The following is a 21,474-nucleotide window of genomic DNA, read 5'->3' as shown; positions in this document are numbered from 1 at the left end:
CAGCTCCTCGGTCTGATGCCTTGAAGGACGAAGTGCCACAAGCGTATGATTAAGGCACAGCCTGGCAAGGCCAAAGAAAACAGGTATGCCACAAAGTGCAAACCCACAGACTGTGCCACTGAGATCTATCATTTTATGAGCAGTTGCAATATCCTCCAGTTCAGCACTGACCAAATATGCAGCAATGGCTCGGCAATGTCATCCCCCAGCCCTGGTCTAGACCCTTTATTTGAAAGCAGCTTTGAGGGATTTGTTGCTTCTGTATCATTTTAAACAACAAACAAATTCAAAGTTTAACATTCCTTGAATTCATATCCTAATACACACCTTATTTAAATCAGTTCACTTTTGTTTATTCCAGAAATAAGCACCTCCTGATACGTGTGATACAGTATTAAAAAAATGTGCCAGTGTTAAAAGCAACTTCAGTACACCTCATTAAAAATGATAAACAAGTAGAAACAAGTAGTGGCTAGCAGAACAAATATTTGGCACAAATCTATTGCCCATTAGGAGATACTGCCAGGAATCCTTACTTACATTCCTCAGCTGTTTTTTTCCAGAGATGTGACTGCCACGGGCAAGTCACTCAGGCTCAGTGCCCCAAGTACACTTCCATACCTAACCCACGCTGGAACCAATGTGTCACATTTCATTCACCCATAAGGTGACTTTGTATTTGTTACAATTTTGTGATATGCTACAGAATGTACTTGAATCACGCTCTTAAATACTTTGAAGCCAAAACAACATTCTGCTACAGCAATTAGTACTGTGAGTTAGCAGCTACTTTGACTTCGGTTTAAAATATCAGTACACCAACAATTTAAAAGTTTTGTTCTTCAGATGTACCCTTATGGTTCTTGAAACATACTATTTTCATAATTATCTAAATTCAAAGCCTGTCAACATTAGGTCTCTAAAAAAGGAAGGTGTTTTCTGTCAAAAGAAAGATGCATTTAAGAGAAAGACCTAAATTTGGTTTAATACACTCTCAATGCACATGCATCACCTGCTCAGTGAATACCATTTCCAGAGAAGAAACAAGTCAATTATACATGTGATCCGAGGTCTGCAAAGCTGCTGGTGGAGTAAAACTGTTCATTCCAGTGACAGCTGTGGGCCACAATCCCCTATGGCAGCCTTTGAAAAATCTCAGCTTTACAGAGAATGAGAATTTTGCTGCCAATCGATCTGCAAAGCGTCCTGGATACTCGTAAATTTGTAATGTGCCTGTAACGCTGTATAGCTGAGACAGATGATGCTGAAAGCACTGCAGAACTCAGAAGAAAATAATGTGTATTGAGGATAAAAAGTACCTGCTCGTGGACCTACAACTACGCATTTTCTAGGTTAATTCCTTCCTATTTACTAAAGACAGTACAAAAAACCTGGTGGAGCCCAGTGGCAGGTTTGCTGTGTGTACTGCACCTCTTTCTCTGTCAGTCACTCAGTGTTATGATACACTGCGTGTAAAGGCTTGAACTGCAGATAGAATTAACTAAATGAAAAGATGCATAGCAAAAGGCTGGGAGAGGGATGATACTACACATGCCACAGAGCACGTCTCAGCAGAGCTGTGAGCAGCTGGCAGTGCCAGGCTGATGGCCCTTGAGTCAAGGTAAGGGGAACAGCCGAGATAACCCTGGGCATTTGTAAAGGAAGCAGGCTGTTTAGGAAAATCACTTTGTTTTCCCATGCAGCTGAGGAGACTCGGTGCCATTCTGAGTGACAGGAAGATGGTTTGAGTAGCGATCGCTAGGGCAAGAGCTGTCTCTAAGAGATGCACTCCATTAAGCTGTGACCTATGCTATGAATATTGTACTGCCCTAATTTTCACACAGGAAAACCAGCCAGGAAGTCAAAGGAAGTAATGGATTCAGCATGCATCCTAAGCCCACAAGCCTCTCCACATTCTCAGAAAATAAACTAGCCAAAGCTCTGCTGAGAATCACCAAACTAAGAAAACAAACAAGTCCACCCCCCAAAAAAATTAGAAGCTCTGAAGGGTTCACCACTCTCCCCATACACACAGCCTCATTTGCACTCTCACAGAAACCCTTTCAGTTATTTCAGAAAAAGCCCAGAATAAGGAAGAGGTGAGAGACTATACTGTTTAATACACCACCTCGGTACTGAAGGGGAGACAGGCAGAATTAAAAATTCATTATGAAGGAGAAAAGATGTTAGGATTTTTTAGCGAGTGCACTTACTGAACCATCTTGAAGAGCTTTTTTTTTTTTTTCCCTTTCTTTTTAATGTTGTCCTGTTAAAAAAGAGATTACTTTTACAGATGTTGTAAAACAGAACTGACTGATTTTATGAGGTGGATAAAGAACTGACTTTTCACTCCCTATTCCTAGATTGTTTAATATTCTGAGCAAGTTACTCTCTGGACCTTATAAAATATCAGATCAGGAATCCACCATAGCTGTACACCGAACTGCAGCCTCTCTGGCATATCTACACAAATGCATTCTCCCACATTACCAGGTACTGAAACTGCCTGCTGCTTCCCATTGCAATATCTGGTTTCTCCTGAATTTGAACTCTCTGAACAACAACCTTATCCTTTCCTGTAGTACCTACTTTTAATCGCTTCCTTTTAGGAAGTCAAACAATTTAGAGCAGGGAACTGCCATATTCATATACAGAGGATCCAAATCCAGGGCAAGCAGAATGACTGCTAGATTAATTTAGAGACACTTGAACTGGGAGGTAGAGAAACAACAGTTATGGTGACATAAATCTGATGGCTTCGTGCCCATATTTCAAAACATGATGGCAATTATTTGTCACTAAAACCACACCTCAAGCAGAAAACAAAATGTGTCTGCTCTCAGCTCTGCAGAGGGTTATTATAGTCTACTGATCCCCTCCTGCTTATTAAACAGGTAATCTGTTGTAATAAATGAGTTTAGCTAGCCTACATGTCTGAAAGATACCCTCAAGAAAAGGCTTGTATTCACCTCTACATAATTCTTGTGACATCTGGTTATGGTTTTCTCCTTTTCTCTTTTCCCTGCTGAAGAACCCAAGCCCTGACGGTGGAGTATTGCCACCCAAGCCAAGCGAAAACTGTGATCCAAAGCAGTGAAGTGTTTCAGAGGGCTCAGTGCTGTAGAAAAAAAGAAACTAGAAGCTAAAAGTCTCAACTTCAGCATCCCAAATCAGTGGAATACAGTCTCTCTGCCTTTGGTCTCCACCTGTAGTACCAGAGTTACACCAACTCCTTCTCCTGCTGAATCAGCCTGGAAATAATGTTGGATGGATGAGGTAATGAATCATTCTGTCGTGAGGCAAGGCTTTGATTAGCTCCCACATGCAGACAACAAGACTTCATCCTAAAATGCAAAACTATCGGGATTAAGCCATGTTTCGAAGGCAATCACAGACACCAAGGAGCAGGAGCAGAAGACAACCACGGCCACATCGCTGTTCCTTTTGGGTAAGCAACAGGCACAACGTGGAGATTCCCTCCCCTCCGCTTACTGTCTGTCTGCTCGAGCTGCCAGCTCCCACTTTGCAGGAGAAGGAAGGGGTCTTCGGCAAAGGGAGCGAAGCTGTGAGGCACCCTCAGGAGACAACCTACCAAGGGCTTCCTAAAAGGCGCTCCCCAGAGCCACCTCATGCCGGCAGGAACCAGAAGGCCTGAACAGGAAGGCAGCAGGTCCACTTATGCCCAGTTGTGCTACGGGGACGAGGAGAAGCGGTCGGCTAATTGTTATTTTGATTACGGCAGGCAGCCCCGGTGCAGCACGGGTTGCTTAGCAACATTTCTCAGCCCTCGCGGAGAGCCAGCATCCATTTCCATTTCGGAGGCAGCCTCAAGGAGCAACAAAACGCCAGCGCGGGCAGTCAGGGGAGAAGGCCGCAGCTCCTCTGCTCTGCCTCGCAGGAGAAGGCTGACATCCCATGTCCCAGTTTTCCTCCGTGGGGACAAACGGAGATGTTTCTCCTCTAAACAAGCCAGTTGTGCTTACGTGGTCATCTCTAGCTAAAGCTGTACCAAAATCATGAGTGAGCCTTACGGGATGCGTATGGTAATCAACATTTAGCTCAGATGCATTAGAGAAAAAGGATCAATCTTGCCAATTAGCAACCAGCAGATTAAGTGAGACTTTTATCAGTAAACAGCCTGCCTGCCTTGGAAAACAGTTACGTAAAAACGGCCTAACAAAATAACATTGTGTACATTGGGGAAAAGCAGTCCCGAGGCCTGAGCTCAGGCCACTCACAAGACACAAGGAGCACATGAACAAGGAGCAGCCAGCACACAAAACAAAGCAGCACGAAACACTTGAAGTGGAGCATGATCTGCTTTGCTGAGGCGACACACGTTGCACATCTGCTCCCCAAAAGCACGAGGAAGACCAAACAACGACAGCGGCTTGTGGACTTTTTAAGTGAGCACTGAAAGGGTTTTAAGGAAAAACACATCGTGCATACCCTCCTCTTCTGTGGCGCTGCTTGTGCTTGGAGATTTTGTACGGCAGAGCCCTTTCTCCCAGGTTTTCGAGGTTCCTCACAACGGCTCCATTCTCCATGAGAGCCTCAACAGTGCGCTTCAGCACAGCTGCGGTCTCAGGCTTGAAAAGAAAAAAAAAAGAGAAAGCAGGAAATGTACACAAATCTGGTTATTCTGATTATGTGATTACAATCAACGCATGCACTTGCATGGCTAAGTGCTGGAAGGGAGCGTGTAGTAACCTGAGATGGCAAAATGGAAGCACTTGCTCCCAAGGAAAACATCTATTTAATTTATTATGATTATTTTTTAAACAACAAACAGCTGACAAACAGCCAATTCCTCTGTGACTTACAGCAACAGCAAAGTTTCCACTGATTTCAGAGGCAGGCCCCAACAACAAACAGGAAAAAGGACATAGTTAATGGCTTTAACTCACCTGGTATCACCTTGGCTGACCCTTGCACAGGTATGAGTAAATACACTTGGCAAAGAGCAACTTAAGGTCCCTGAGCATTAATGCTAATTAATATCGTTCACCACAGCATTAAAAGTGAAGAGTTTGGGGGGAACACCAATCTGTGGCTTGCTAAGGGGACAATAATCAGCACCACCTTCATTTGGCATTGTCATTTCTACTGCACATGCTTTATAGGCATTTGGACCCTTGGTTAAGACACTGCACCTCTCCTTGCTTTTGCACAGCTGACATATGAGCCTTTTTAAGAGTTAAAGAACTGACTTGCAGTAATTAGACTAACACGCAGAGATTTCACTCCTCAGAAGAACAAGTTTGAGGGACAGGCAGCCAAAAAGCAGTAGGTAAAGCAGATGAAATATTTTCTTGCTTATTGCATAACAGAGCTCTAAAGCACTGAATTGTTTCTGTAATAACACTCAATAATATCTATGAAAAATATTAATAAAGTATAAATTAGACTGTTTTGAAAACAACTACGAACTTGGTATACACTCTCAGTGACAAGAAGCATTTTAAGAAACAGATATCCTACAAAGAAAGTAAAATAAATGGATATCCTACTAAACAAAAACTGCACAGCTTCCTTCTCTGCTCCCTGCAACATTTCACATCAACATATACTCCCAAGTCTACTGTTTGGGAAGATGGTAATCACTGTAAATGAAAAAGTAATGAAAGAGATGATTTTCTGAGTAGTTTGTATTTTGTGAAATCACATCACCATAATAATTTCACTGTCTTTTCTCAGCCAGGAGAAAACTTGTGTAATCTTTCAATCATTTCATGAATATGACGACTGAAAGTTAGTCTCCCAAGTCTAAAGGAGAGATGTACACCTAACAGTTGTTTAATGCCCCAGTCCCTTAATGGAAATTCATAAGAAAGGTGGTACTAGAACCTCACTATATGCAGGCATGTAGAATTTCTTTCCTTTTGCTGAAAATGCAAGGTGATATGAAGGAGCCTCCAGATGCAGAGCAAAGATGTTCGGCATATTACATGCTGCAACGTTGACTGCTCTTTGAAAGACCCGACGCACAGATGGTCTGAAACGATTCCTTGCCTCCATGAGTTAATTGCCGTGTGGCAGTCAAGAGTCTGCACCTAACTGCTCCTATCAATCAGAAATTTTATTTCCCCCTCACCAGCTAGATGAACTGTTTGGGAAATTTATTTTCAACACAAAGAGCCTAAACAGTTATGAGGTCAGCAAAAACGCCTGGGATTTTTTTTTCCCCAATATATATTTAGGTTGTGTTGTAAAACCATCACAGGGACCAGAGGTTCACATTTGAACTACGTCGCCAAAGTTTGAAGCATTAAACCTATTGTTTCTCACAACAGAGAAATACTAAAGTATCTCTTGTCACAGCATGAAAAAATATGATGAAGGCATTATTAAGAGAGTTTTGGATTACACTATATTACTTTAAATCACTCTTTAGCTCAAAAACAGGAATAACATTATTTTTCAATTGACTTCATTTGGTTGCCTCCATCAGTACTTATTACATTTCCAAGTAAGCGTTTCTCATGCTTCGGACCTCCTTCCCCAAATGGAGAACTCTCTTGTTTTCCCTACAACTCTTTTTGCCCTCTTGCCACAAAGCAAGCTGTTCCCACAAATGTTACAGGTGTCTGAATTTGACTTCAGCTCCTCCTTCAAGCTTATCTGGAACAAAACGAGGGTGTTCAAAACTTACCGAGGAGAGACTGACAGATGGATAGGTAGACCACAACTATAGAGGCCTCACTTTGCTAGAAAAATAGATCAAAAAATTCTGTGAAGTTATGTAGGCATTTACACATTGATGCTGCTGACCAACAGCTGATGGTGACCACATTAATATTTTCTCTTCCTCCTTTAAATCTCCCTCATCTCTCAAACTCTGCTGCTTACTACAACACTACATTCAAATACCAAAGTATCCCACCAAAACAAGCATTATCCTCCAAGACTGGATTCTCAGTCTTCTCTATGTGCTTATATTTTGCATCGTTTTCCATCCTCTGTACATCTGACAACTACCACCAAGCAGCCACACACACAGACCTCTCTCTCTCCGCAAGCCCTAGAAGGACAAGCAAATACTATCAGAGAAGAATTGGGAAGCAACAGCTGCAGGATGTTACTACCTCATTACTTTGAATTACTTTGAACTCAAGAACTAGGAAGGAAGGGTCACTGTGACACCTGTTGGCTGACAGGACTGAAAGTGAGGAACAGAATTCTAAACGGTTTTGGTTTTGTTTTTTTAGTTTTAATTTAATATACTAAATTCCACAATAGGAACATTCTTAAAAATAAGATCAGAATCTTGCTAATGAGGTACAGAGCCTGCCAGAGACACAGCTTTCAAGGTCTGTTCTATCCCTCCCTGTGTTACCGTGGCATATTAGCAACCAAAAGCTGCAGAAGCTTACCCAACTAACATTCTCTCTGAAGGTATTTATTTGAAACAGAAGAGAGTAACAAGGGCCAGTAACATGGCATTTTTTGAATGCTGGATATCTTCCTTAATATTTTCCTTATTTTAAGAGTCCTTAGTAGTAGAAGACTATGTTTAAGTCATGCCCTCTGGAAAGCCAAGTAAGTAGATCAAGCAGCATTTTCACAGTATCTTCAACATCGACCATAAACCAAAAATCTCTTACTTTCCACCACACCCATCTTTTGTTGTACCACAGCAGAAAGTGTTTGTTACGATTTCTGCTATTGCAGAAACATCAATGACAGCTAGAGAAAGGTAAGAGCTTTGCTTTACTTGACCCCATTCTCCACAAATGCTGTAAGAAAGGGGTAAGAGTAGAGCTGAGGCTCCTCTCAAGACTTTCCCCAGGAAAAACTGTTTTTCCAAGTTCCTTATATGCCTCTTTTGGCTCACCTTACAGGACACAAAGGTGTGAGAAGCTGGTGCAAACTCTGGACACGTTTTTATGCTGCTTCTATCAATACACACCTCAGCACTCTTGCTTGTAACAGCTTCATGCTCTAAGAACCATACTAGAAACCTGTTTTCAAGAAAGAAGGGAAAAAACAAGAACTGCTGCCTTTGTGAAACAAGCACCGATGCAAATATTACTTCCTAGAAGGTTCTGACTTCAAAACGAGAATCTGACACTGACCATTAGGGTTTTACTTACCCATATTACAATGAAAAAAGCAGTTTTAGGAGAGAAAGGGCAACTTATCTAATAGCTTTAGTATTTTGTGCATTACAGCACACCTGTAGAGCTTCCAGCACTAGGCTGGGAAACATACACTTGGAAAGCAACAGGATCTGCCATTCAACTCTTCTCCTGCTGTGCATGCTTCGGTTGCAGAAGCCTTCGTGGTGCTCAGGCAATTATCACAGGAGAAATCTGTCAGGTCAATGAATAAAAATACCATTAAGTTTACTGTTGCCGCTTGTCTCCCACTCAAACAAAAAATGCTGATCCATAAAAAGAGCTCTGGTCGAAAGCGACCGTAATTGATTGAGACCTTTATACAAGCAGCTGTACGTCCAGCTGTGGACTTGTTTGACATACCCTGCTATAACAACCATGCATATTTGAGTTAAATGGTGTTGGATAAGCTTATTGTTCTGCATCCCTCCTACCCTCAAATGACACATAAGCTTTTCGTCTCTTTTATACATGCCAACAGATCAGCACATTCCCTGAGTGGCAGCATGTCCAACATGATGTGCAGTTTCCAAACACAATGAAGCCTAAGACAAAGTCCTATATATTTAAAAACAAAACAAAACAAAAAGAACAAGAAAAGAAAGCCACAGATTTCTACATTCAGGATTGTAAAATATTACGCTTTTTTGCAACCTCCCCATTTGTGGAAGTACTTTGAAAACATAAACTGTTGGTTTTGAAAGCTTGTCACTGTAATCCCTCTCATTCCTCCTCTCCAAAAAAGATCATGGTTTATCATAGCTTGCCTAAAGCCATCAACCAAACTATATATAGGCTAGCCTTTGCTAACCATAATATCCACAGACACAGGTTCCTTGGTTTGCCTCAGAGCCAGACCAGCTGAGGACATAGGAAATGGTATTGCCTGGCTCCCAACCCAGGAGCCACAACATTTTTTTCCTGAACAGCCAGCAGCAATTCCAGTACCACAGATATGGGGAAACAAGGAGGGGAAAGAAAAAAAAAAAAAAAAAGGAAAAAAAAGGCAGGGGAAAATGGCAGTCAGTGCCAGAATACCCATGTTGGAGAGCAGGAAGTGCTAGAAAGAGTGTGTAAACCTTGGTATGTAATTCTAGCTCTTGTTCACCCTCCTGGGCGCATAATCAAGCCCTTTCGAATGGGTTCACCCTTAGTGAACTTGATGAACTTCGTTAGTGAACTCAGTTCCCCATTGTTTGGTCATGAGTGAGTTACCTTATTCTCAGGGGTACAGATCTACTGAGCCTACCAAAGCTGTGGAAGGAAGACAGGGGAACTCACCGCAGACTTTCCAAGTGCATTTACTTGGAAAACTGCCCCTGGAAAACATAACTGAAGGACAATTATCCATGGATCAACCTTCCTCACCCCTCTGCCCTGCACTTTTTAAACTCAGAGCGGCCCAGAGGAAACGTGTCAACTAGCAAGTCAAGCCTGTAGCTGGCTGACCAAGCAAAAACAGCAGAGGCACGTTACAAAAGACACTTTCTGCGTAGGGCTGGCTGTCTCCAGAGATGAGGAATGCTGTGGCCACACTTAGCAGGGTGAACCTGGTGCTGCTGCTGCCAATGCCACAAGATCAGCGGGCGCCTTTCCACAAATAATCCAGCTAAGTTTACTTGAAACGCTGCTGCTCCCGCGGGCCCAGAGGCTATGCACAGCCCCATATATCACAGAAACCACAGCCGCATACCATGCCCTAGGCATTTCCCCATACCTACAGCTTGTCCCTTTCTCCTCACCAGTCTTTCTTCTGTCCAGTCATAGGGGGCAGGCTGTAAGATCAAGTGCCTGATGGTAAATCCCCATAGCACAAGATGGCATCACACCGTACAAATGGGCCAACCCGGCTCTGGAAGGCATTTGGTCATATTCATGCAGCATTACCACCATCACCACCACCTGCCAGTGCAGATAGCCTCTATGCAGACCCGAGCTGACTGATGCCCAAGTCAATGAGGCCTGTCTACACTGCACCCCTTCTTCCATGCAACCCAAAGCCACCCCATGTCAAAGGTTGGTTTGGGTAGATCTTCAGCTGTATGGTATGTCCTTTGTGGCTCTTTACAGTGTATCATAAATGTCACGAGGAAACAAAAAGCTATTTAATGTACAGACTTCTTCAGGATCTCAAGAGATTGCAAAAATGGGAACAGGTGGGGGGCACCCAGCCAGTTGTCACCCAAGAGCAAAGCCGCAAACGCACAGCAATAACCAACGAGTACCAAAACACAGCTCCAACAACCTCTTTGTGAAGGGAAGTTGTTATACATCACCAGCAGGAGTAAAAACTATAGTACAGTTTCTAGCAGTTGTAAAGAACTCACTCAACCAGCAAGTAAAAAAAAAAAAAAAAAAAAAAAAAAAAAACAGGCAATATACTGATGGCAAAGTATCCTTTGCTCTACTGGAGACCAAATGAAGATGAGCTCGTCAGCTATGAAGCTACAAGAAGCATTGCTGAGAAAGACCAGAAAATTGGTAAAAGCATGAAATAAAGCTTTTGTAATGCTGATGTCTCCTAAAAACCAAGGAGCCATCCGCTCGATCCTAAAGGAAAGGACAACTCTGTGGCTGTAATTAGAGCCACCTAAAAAGATCGCACCACTGCTCCATGTCCCACCTAGTGAGCTGGCCAGAGGGAGCTCGAGAGACGAAGTCAGAAGGATAGAAATAAACAGAACTGGCTAAAAAAGAAGCTTTCTCAAGCCACCAGGGCTCTCCTCCTAAAAGAGTCTTTCTTCAGAGGTAGAACAGGAAACAGACACCGAAGGCCTAGTTTTAGGGTCAGTTAGGACTATACTCAAGTCCTTCTGAACTAACTCATTCTGTTAATACAAAGCATTTAAAAACCAGTGGGCACACCTCTTCAAAATACAAACAAAAAGGAATCCAGCAGTCTTCAAATTCCCTTCAGTGCAGTAGTAGTAGCATAAAACTGTGTCTTTTTGGTTATTAAACAGTTAAAGTTCTTCTGCGACTATTCATTGAGGCGGAAATTAAAGACTGCAAAAACTATGTTTAAAAACTGCAATTCAAAAGCAGTAAAACTGGAAAACACGTCCATATCGTTACTGAATACGTAATTAAATACTAAAAACTTATTAGCGAAAATGATAAAAACACATACGTTTGTGAACTTGCCAAGATCAACAAGAAAGAAAGATGATGAACTTTACAACGAGGAACAAGGGGAAGCTGGAGAGTCATTCAACTCTCGCACCCTCTCTTAGTACACAACAAGAGGCAGCAGACAGATGAAAAACCAATCAGCAGGTTGAGAATGGACAGCAAAGAACAAAATAGCGCTAATATTAGCAAAAAACATACCGGGCATGCAAGCCAGCTCATGACAGGTTAGTTCTTTATCTGCTTAGGGATCAAACTTGAAGTCCCGGTGCAAGATGCAAAGCTGCAATTACCGTAAAAGCATAAACAACACGGAGCAGCAGCAGTGAGTAGAGCACAACCGTGGAAGGACACGTAGTATTAAAAAAAAAAAAAATCAAAGTGGTAGATCAAGTGAACAGAAAGCGTGCTAGCCCTGCTGCACCCATCCTAAAAATGACCCGCGTGCGACTTCTGAGCATAATAGGCAGGGTCTCTGGAAAGCAAGCAACAAGAACCAGGACTCCAGACACCTCATTCGAAGTTCAGAGCCAGGCAGGGGTGGGGAGGGAACTATCTAGGGGAAGTTGGGCACAGAGCAGCACTAGGTAGGAACTGATTTCTCTAACTATGATGGTGTAATTTTCCAGACATAGAATAAGGAACAAATGACAGAACCGAGGATGATATTTTCACCAAAAATTTACTAGTCAAGAAGGCATGATACTATTCTAGAAATGGATTTGGAAAACAGCGAAGTTATAGATGGCAAGTCTCTGAAGATAAGTTTGCGGGAGTGACCAACATCACCCCTGTCTGAATTAAATGCAGCACTGCATCCCCCCAAAAACAGCTCTCTAATTGCATTTTAATGAAGGGTAAGCCAAGGCATTATCAACTTCACCTGATGCAAATGTGAAGCCCAGGGACCTGGATGCAAAGGAAGCAACTTTTAAAGTCAAAGTGCTGCTAACCTCTCTTCTGTCCCCAAATCCACCTTTATTCTTCAAAGAACCTAAATTCCACAATATTTTTAACCCAATGTTTAACATCAAAGCAAGTTATTAAAGCTACAAAACTGAACTAAAACACAATGAATACAAGTTCCAAATAAAGACCAAGTTTCAGTGAATTTAACACTTTAGTCTCACCACTGAAGTTAGCTTATAATTATTTCATTTTTAGAAATTATAAGAGTTGATGCTTTCTAAAAGAACTCTAGAAGGTATCTTCTAAGTCTGAACTGAACATCTTGGCCAACTATAACCAAATCCCCAGTGATGCAGGGCCATTTCAGTGGTTTATTATTAGAAATATTGAACTTAGTAATTGGATACTACTGGAGAGCCATCTTTGTTACAACACCACCTAGAAACTTACCCTCTTCTTCTCAATCACAATAAATTACAACACAGACTTCAATCTAACGCTCCTGATCAGCTAAAGTCTACTTATCAGAAACTACAAGTAAGCCTTGTACTCCATATCTAAAAGTCATGAAGAACATTTCATCAGGTTTATTTTAAATATTCATTAAGCTTAAATAGGCTCAAATGGTAAAAAGAAAAAAAAAAAAAAAAAAAAAAAAGGAAAAAAGCATGTTGGGAGTTATTCCCAAAAGCCTTTTCTCTGTGGTGTTTGAAATGTGCATGTACACACGTTCACCTACAATTCCTATTGTTTCCATATTTGTCAGGTTTAAGATGAAAAAGCAAATGCATTCTAATGAACGGAACAAAAAGCTAACAGTAAGAACAGAAAATGGGGGAAGTGAGAAGAACTGAAGTCTTCTGCAATTTTGTGATACAGAAGCTGAAACCACAGTCAAGAAGCTTCTTCTACCATCCCAGTACCTCTCATTGGTAAACCTCCACCTGAGTACATTAGGAGTGGGTAAGTGGTTGCACAATTTGCCCATTTGGGTAATCAAGTCTCGTCCCCAGAGCTATCAACTGCCAAATAAAAAATAACAATAATAAAACAAAACTGAAACTTCTTCTGACTTCACAAACTTTCCTTTTGATTCCTCAAGCTTTTGGTTTGGAATTGCCCAGCCTCCACCTTCAAAAAGCCTTGAGATGAGCAACATAAAGCCAAACTAAGCTGCCCAGCCTAATCTAATAAAGATCTGCATCAAGTCATCCTTAGACAAGTATGAAATTCAGTTCACAACAGTATTTTTAGACATCATCCGGATTTTAAACACCACAGAGAGAAGAGTTTTGCTCTTTCCTCCTCCCCATCTTCCAATATCACTGCTGACCTAAAGCTTACTGCTTTCTTGAGAAAGCTGGTTATGGCTTCTCTGCATAAGAGGTCCTTTGGTGCAATTTTACTTGCTACGATGTTTAATAAGACGTAATTCCTACAAAAACAGGCTGCTGCTAACACAACTGGCTATTCATACTACCCAGCAGACTTAAATCGAGACTTACATACTTCCCAAGAATGTCATCTATGTTATCAAATTTCTCAAGACAAGACTAATTTCAAGTCAGAATTTTAATTCTGGGTTAAGATACCTATTCTGAGAAAAGCACTTTCTTCCAGTATCTCTTCTCTCATCCTTGTTTCCATCTCCTTACTTTCTATTGTATTTCTTTTGTGTGTATGTGTCCATATCTCACTCCCCTAGTATTTTCTCTCATTTTCTTCTTTACACACATTTAACTACAGCTTGGAAGACTTACAGAAACTGACAGAAGGGGTCCAAAAGTGATGGCTGCTATTCCAAGGTAAGCCAAAACCATTTTTCCCGCTTACCATCAGTGTTTGAAAGGAAAAGGCTGCCTGAACACGCACAGCTGAGCAATTCCTTCAGCTGCCCATCACCTCAAATCCTCAGCTTCTGTGCAAGTCAGGGGAGGGAGGTGAATCAAACCTCTGTCACGTGGCTGCTGTGACTTTGCTGTCCTGGACACTTCAGGAACAAAGTCAGAGGGATCATGAACAAGAAGGGCTTCGCTGTGTTGCAAACAGCACACAACATCACAAGCCTTTACAATGCTGGCTGCCTCCCTGTCCAGCCCTGAGTAGGTGACACTGAGCCTGGTGCTTTTCCCCACGGGGACCAGCTCGCTGTCTGACACAGCACACGCACAGGCAGCTCAAAACCCAAAGGGATTCTTTCAGTGTAATTGCACCGGACACTTCCAGCACGCTAGGTATTTTTCAAGTCAGCTTTCACACTTCTGTAATTGGGGGAAACGTGCGCAGCAGCAAAGGAGGCTGGCACTGCACACCTTACAGAAGGGAAACGCCAGTTTGGTAGAGTCACAGCTGCAAAGGCCACAGACTGTTAATTTCAACATTTCCTGGTCAAAAGCTTCCAGCCTTAGAGCTCCAGCAAGAGCCAAACCCTTGAACAATTACGTGCAACCGTCCAAAGCATCCACTGCAGCCATCAAGTCTTGGGATATATTCACGTGAAGCCCCAAACACTCTAGAGTGAGGGTGTACCATTAGCACCAGACTAGTCTAAGCCCTTAAATGAAAGAAATGTTAAAGACTAGACTTAAGGACTAGAACAGGAGGTCTGATTCCTACTATTTAGTTGTTATACACATCAATGTCATCCTTAGTGCTATATAACAAGTGTCAGGACTAAGAAAAACACTGAATAAGTAATAAACTTTACAAATGTGTGGGACCACGGCCATAGGTTTAAAATCCTCCTGCTTATGCAGAAAATTAACTGTCCTCGACGCTGACCCAGAATAGCACGTAGGGTGGAAATCACACTGTTTCGACCAGTTGGCGTGCAGAAGTGAAACTGAAACTTGGTAATTTCTTGGTGAAATTCTCCTATGCACAACACGTATATTTAAATACACACATACATATACAGAGATATTCAAAGCTAATTTACAAAAACAGTTTCATGGTTTAGGTAAGTATTAAAAATAATTGACTAGCTCAGGGTTATAAGCATGACAGCCATGAAATCAAAGCATCACCTTATCCCTATCAGTCTACATACTCCTCAAAAAAAAACATCAAAAAAAACAAATTGCAAATTACACCCTGATTAAATGCACTTAGTAGGCAGACAGGGGGAAAAAAGCACCGAATTCAAACTTTCTGCCTCGCTGACTTTCCTGGCACAACGCACACACAGCACAAACTAGGGCAACCACATCCAAGGAGGGAGAATTCACTTTAGCGCCAGTAGGCAAAGAGTACTCATTACCACCATCTCCTTCAGTTTTTCCAGTGCACCCTCAAAATAAATGCTGCTGCAGCATTTGCAAAATGTGCCCACAACTTGCCTAGGCCAGGACTCCACACCCAAAGAAATATTAAGGTCTCAAGCGTCCACAAATTGGGGGTTGAGAGAGTGATTGCTAATTAACGCAAATAGAACCAGCTGGTGACAAAGGCTTCTTGAACCTCCTTTAAAATCAATGAAATGGAAAGCTGCTCACTGAATAATCACCTAATAAGCTAATTAGATAACCAATTAATTAACAGCTAACTAATAAAAACACAAGGGTTCCACTCCCTCACGGAAATCACAAATCCACACTAAGTCTGCAGGCAAGAAGCTCTGCTTATTTTTCATTCCGAGCCCAAGCCTTCCTCTCATTCCTTTAACAAACAACAACCAAGCTTCCACTTTTCTTTTAAAAGACGGCAGCAAAAGAGAATATCAAGAATAATTTTGATGGATGCATCACTTATTGCACAGCTGAAAATCTGTGTTTGGTGTCCTTAATTTTTCCCAGTTCTGGAAGATCTTGGACACCACTCAACAGGTGTTTAATCACCAGGCCTGCCCCCCTTCTTGCTGAACTTTCTTCCCTGGGCAATGAAATCATGATTCACACCACACTTTCCATGGCTATTAGCTCAAATACGTCATTATGAAGGACTGGGAGAGAAGCGGAAGACCCCATTTGGTCTCCTCTTCCAGAACTGAGCCAATTTTTAAATCTTTTTCAAGTCCAAATCATGAGCAGGTATCCCTCCTAGCCCCAAGATGTAAGCACTGACTCTTGCAAGCTGTAACTGCTTCCTCTGAGGCAGTAAACAGCATCACACTCATCATTCTCAGAGCATGACCACCAGCACAGGCTGATGGAGGGCTCAGGCACCAGGATTGATTCAAGATCAGTGTCAGAAGTAAAACAGAAGAAAGCCACCAAGGCTGGTGTTGTCCCAAAGGGATAGTGGCAGCACAACTGCAGGTATTTAAGTACACTCCAGTACCAAGAATAAAGGTGCCTGTCCCATTCCAGAACTGCTTAATGCAGCAACAGCTGGCCTATAAGAGAAAAAAAAAATGTGGTTTTACAGTGTCCAGGAAGACTGAGTTTAGGGCTCACCCATAATTTGTTTTGCATGTAAGCTGCTGTTCTGCAAGGTGCATCAGGTGGCTAGCCTTCCCCTGCTAGCATCCTGACCTCCTGGTTGCAGAAAGAGCAGATCATCACAGCACCCACACATCTCACCCACAGCATGAGTTGGCCTTAAATTTTGCAGCCAAGTTCTGAGACCATATTTTGCATCCTTAAGTTCTTGCTGAAGTTTTTAAAGGACTTGGGTTTTGTTATGGTTGTTCTCGATTTGTTTTACTCCTCCAACCAAGTGCCCAAGCCCTGCTTCAAGAGGCTTGCCCTTCTGCAAGGGGGGAGGTATTCTCACGTAGATGTGAGGCTTATCACAGGCAAGAATCCGTGAGACACAATTATGTACAGGTTCTGCAAAATAGCTTCACAAGTATCTATTCTGGTTTTTCCTCTATTTTTATTGAAACTTTGTACAGAAGTTTTAAACATTTCCATACAATACTTTTAGACAGGACAAAATGCCATGGTAAAGGAATGTAAACTGCAAGAAACACAGTCTGAAGTATCCAAATACTCTCTAACAAGAGTTTTAGTTTGAAGACTAATGCAGTAGGCAAAATAATATGCATACAGTATACAAAGAACAGTATACACAGGGCCAGCAATGCTAACTATGAAAATTTGCATCAGATTTACTTCAAAGATTTATAGCAATATGATAATTCTATACACTAGACCAAAATTAATTTATCATACATCGTTTCTATGACAAAAAGCTTGTCATTATGGACAGTAGCAACTTACAAGTATAATTAAGCTGTATTAATCTCATTAACACTTCTAAAACTATATTCCTACTACAATAATTTTTTCAGTATATTGTCTTATAAGATCTTAATAGACCTTTAAATAACACTTTACCAAAAGAGAGACCTGGATCCATTATAGCGATCTTATCTACATGCCCATTTGGCTTATTTCAAAACAAAACAGAACCTAAAAAAAAAAAAAAAAAGAAAAAAAAAAAAAGAAAAAAAAACAAGGGACAAGGAAAAAAGGCAGGTTTCAAATGCTATATGATATCATTTGGTTTTGGTCTGAAATGTATCTTAGTAGAATAGTTTAAAAAAAAGGCAGTTCATTAACTGGTATTTTATATAAAATCTGCAGAAAAATACAACAGCAACAAAAAATACTTCACAGATATTTAAAAAAAACATAGAGATACAAGGTAAAGCAGCATCACTTTGACACTGTGCTTCAAAAATAAGATGAATGAAGAGACTGCTCTAGTGATATTAGAAAATTTGCTTTCTTCTTGAAGAAGACTACTAACATTTTGCACAGCAACTATTTTTATAACCACCTCATTTAAAAACGTGTATTCATAGACACAGAGAATTGTCATATCATTACCATTTTTGCTCAAAGTGTCTGACTTTACACAGTGAAACTGATAATGCTAAGTGTCACCAGATGTCACTATACCATGAATTCAATATTAGAACAGAAGTGAAGCAAATGCCTTTGAACCAACACCATAAAAGAAATCATAGAAAGTGTTTTGTAAACAAAACAAACCACTTTGCAAAACAAGAGAGTTCAGAGATCTCACAGTGAAATCAGAAATCTAATTATATATGTTTACATTCTAGGACTACTCTTTACCTTAGGCCAATTAAAGCACATTAAACCATTTAATTATATACAAACATTTTCTTAAAAAAAATTTAAAACATTGCACACAAGTTTGCTTTTTAACATCACGTAACAAGGTTAGTTTTATTTTCAAAAACAATTACATTTAAGGGCACAGAACATACAGAATACCAAATTAACAGATGAGTATTTTTGCTTTGCTATACATGCTAAATCCAAAGATTTCCTCAAAAGAGTTGGAGCTTATCAACTCCAACTTCTTCCACGTATCCTGTTCTCTGAAAGGGAGCATCTCCCAACACCTCCTTTATCTCAGGATTTAAAAAAATATATATATAAAAAAAATAAAGCTGTATGTTTTAAAGTTGTAAGCATCTTCTGCTTTAAGTGTTCATGCAGAGATCCTTTGACGGCTCTGCCCACTTCACTGTAACCTTGTGGGAAATCCTTTCCACTACTCAGTTACAGTACTTTCATGACTTGCATCAGAAGTCTCATGCTGGCCCTTCTGGGATAAGGGTGAAAAGGGAAACACAGATTTGGAGAAGTAAAAAAATACAAAAGGGTATACTGAAGGCCATTTTAATTTCTTACAAAACTCTCACCATTTCCTTTCAGGTATTAGCAAAAGCTAACAGGAAAAACAAAAACAAAACAGTTAAAAAAAAACCTTTGGCAGAGAATAGCTTCAAATCATTCATTTAAAAAAAATTAAATAAGAATAGTCTCCCAGAACATACTATTAAGTGCTCAAGAAGCCTTCTTTTTTTTTTTGACTTTTTTTTTTAATTTAAATAAAAGGCTTTAACAATTTTCTGGGAGAAGATTAAAATATCTTAACAGAAAAATAAGTTAAGGGGAATAACAATAAAAAAGGTGTCATTCCAAAACAACTTTTTCAAGACTGTCATTCTAAGTTCAAGGCAATAAATAAACCCCTCGCTGCAGAGACAGAAGCCAAGTGTCCTCCTGGCTCTACCCCTGCACAGCTAGCCAGTCCCACCTCGGAGGAGGCCAGTCATTAAAATTTATGGAACCGATTGTCCATTGTGGGAGACACTCTGTGGTTTTACCAGACTGGAAAGTTGGTGCTTGAACCAAAACATATTAACCGGGGTTCTAGGTAGGTCATGACCAGAAAATTAGCAAAGGCATGTTTACGCTATAAAAAACCCTCAAGCAGCTTCTTACACTGTAGTCCGTAACTCAAGGTGAGGTACTTGCTCACCAACAGTTTGCTTGAAGCCTTATTTTTTTTTATTATTTTTTATTTATTTTTTTGAATAAAGGGTTTTCATTAGGTGGTTACATGCAGCAAATAGTATTAGCAAGTTTTATGACCTCTAAGACATACAAGCAGAACACAATTGAAGAGGCCGACGTTAGGCAGAGAGTAGCATAGAAACGCTTTCAACTAAGAGAAAAAAACACTGGAGAAACAATTTGCTTAAAAGCTTCTTCACAATAACAGTCTGAAAGGTGGGGGGATGCAAAGTAATACTTCTTAAAGATTCTGACTGCCTGCCAATTATCACTGTGATTAATTCAGCAACTTGTTAGTTTAGCAAAAGATGGAATATATTAACTGGAATGCAGAGTGTCTCAGATTCAACAGTCAAATGTTGCACTGCACATTTGGGGAGGATTGTGACTCCATATGATGGTCAGAGAATCAATTTCATCATGGATCTGATTGTAGTTATACTGCCCAGGATACATGCATCTTATGCATTAACTATTTAAACAGAGCTCTGTTTAAAGAGCAAATGGCCTGGGGGAAGAAATGAGGAAAAACAACCAGGGAAAAGACATGAGAAGCAAACCACTATTCAGGTGGCAATAAAAGCCATGCCTTCAGCTTCATAACCACGTAAGGCACCCTGGAAAAATAAGCAAGGATGAAGCAACAGGGTCCCTGAGCTAACCTGGCTTCACAGGTTAGGTGGCAATGTATTTGTTAGTACTAGAGCCAAGAGGACTGGTCTGAAAAACCCAAGTACCAGCCACTGATGGAAAAATACACCGAGTTGTTACGGGACAGTGCCTGGCACCTGAGTCTCTTTCCTTGTGTAAAACCTGACATTCTAGATCCTAGGCTTTTCAAGGAGATATTGCTGATCTGAGGCTTATCCTTACCCTCCAAATTTATCTTTCACTCCACTGTGATCAATAAAGTTTCATCCTAGGCTACTTTATCCTGAATAGAAGCAATTAATTATGTTTTGTATCTTACTTTACATATAATATCATCCTTCCCAGTTCCCCCCGCTTATGAATTAAGATTCCATTAACATACCTCACATACTAGGGCTTCACCTAGTCCTATTAAAAAAGATTTTATTTTTTTTTCCTGAATGAAGGCAGCCACACAAACTAAGAAAACGTGTCTTGTCGCACTGGTATTAACGTTAAGACTCAGGTACGGTAACTCTCCTCCATATATACCAAGACAGCTCGGACACTTATTACCGTATTTCCAGTTATTCTACTTTCCAGTGGCAACAACTAAAAGTGGACAAAAGTTAGACATCACATCCTCCAATTAAAGGCTCAGAACTAATAGGATTCAACTGATTTCAAAACAAAACAAAAAAATCCCCCACACAACTAGACATCGATCAGTTTATCTGAAAATATGCATTATATATGTCATACTACTATAAGCTCTTTAGACAGCCTGCAGCTTCTGGGACCACTCTAATGGAAAGCAAACTTTCTCTAGCAGTCAATGGCAAGATTAACTCAAATTTCATCTCTACAGAACTTCTTAAGTTTACATTAAGAAATTAGACTGTGCCGAGGAGACGTTTCTGGACCCTTGAATCTACACCGTTACACAGTCAGCATGGTCCCTTGGGCTGTCTTTGGCCTGGCCAGTTACTGCTCTCCCATACAATTCCCCAGACAAGCTCAGGAGCAAAGACAGCTGCAGAAATTAATTTTGGAGGCAGTTCTGTGGGGTAAGGCAGCTCGAAGGTGTACGGCCACTCTCTGTCAGCAGGCCTCAGTGCCCGACACCCAGCCCTGACTTCGTCCAGCCTGTGACTATGCACGTAACCAGGCCGTGGCCTGGCTAAGTGATGGCCACCAAGCCGAGCACTGCTGGTTTCCAGTAAGGGCAAAAGCATCCAGGCTGGGGACAGGTCCTCCTGTTTTACTGAGGGGGCAATGGCCAAAACCCCCCCTCTGCTGCCTTTTGGTCTGCTGGAGCCCATGGACCCGCCAGCACATGTACCCCACAGAACTAGAGGGTTTCGTCACCGTCCTCTGGGAGGAGAGACCCTGACTGCCTCAACACCTAC

General features: G+C 41.1%; 1 protein-coding gene across 1 annotated transcript in view; it reads right to left on the bottom strand.

The window, feature by feature from the left end:
• Positions 1-21,474, bottom strand: part of MRPS6 (mitochondrial ribosomal protein S6) — a 46,654-nt gene that overhangs the window by 7,901 nt on the left and 17,279 nt on the right. Inside the window, exon 2 of the mRNA XM_032181956.1 lies at positions 4,450-4,589. Coding sequence (XP_032037847.1) covers positions 4,450-4,589 — 140 coding nt within the window. The remainder of the gene's footprint in view (positions 1-4,449; positions 4,590-21,474) is intronic.

Source organism: Aythya fuligula, chromosome 1 (genome assembly GCF_009819795.1).
Source record: "Aythya fuligula isolate bAytFul2 chromosome 1, bAytFul2.pri, whole genome shotgun sequence".
Lineage (NCBI taxonomy): Eukaryota > Metazoa > Chordata > Aves > Anseriformes > Anatidae > Aythya > Aythya fuligula.
This window is presented reverse-complemented; position numbering and strand designations above follow the sequence as displayed.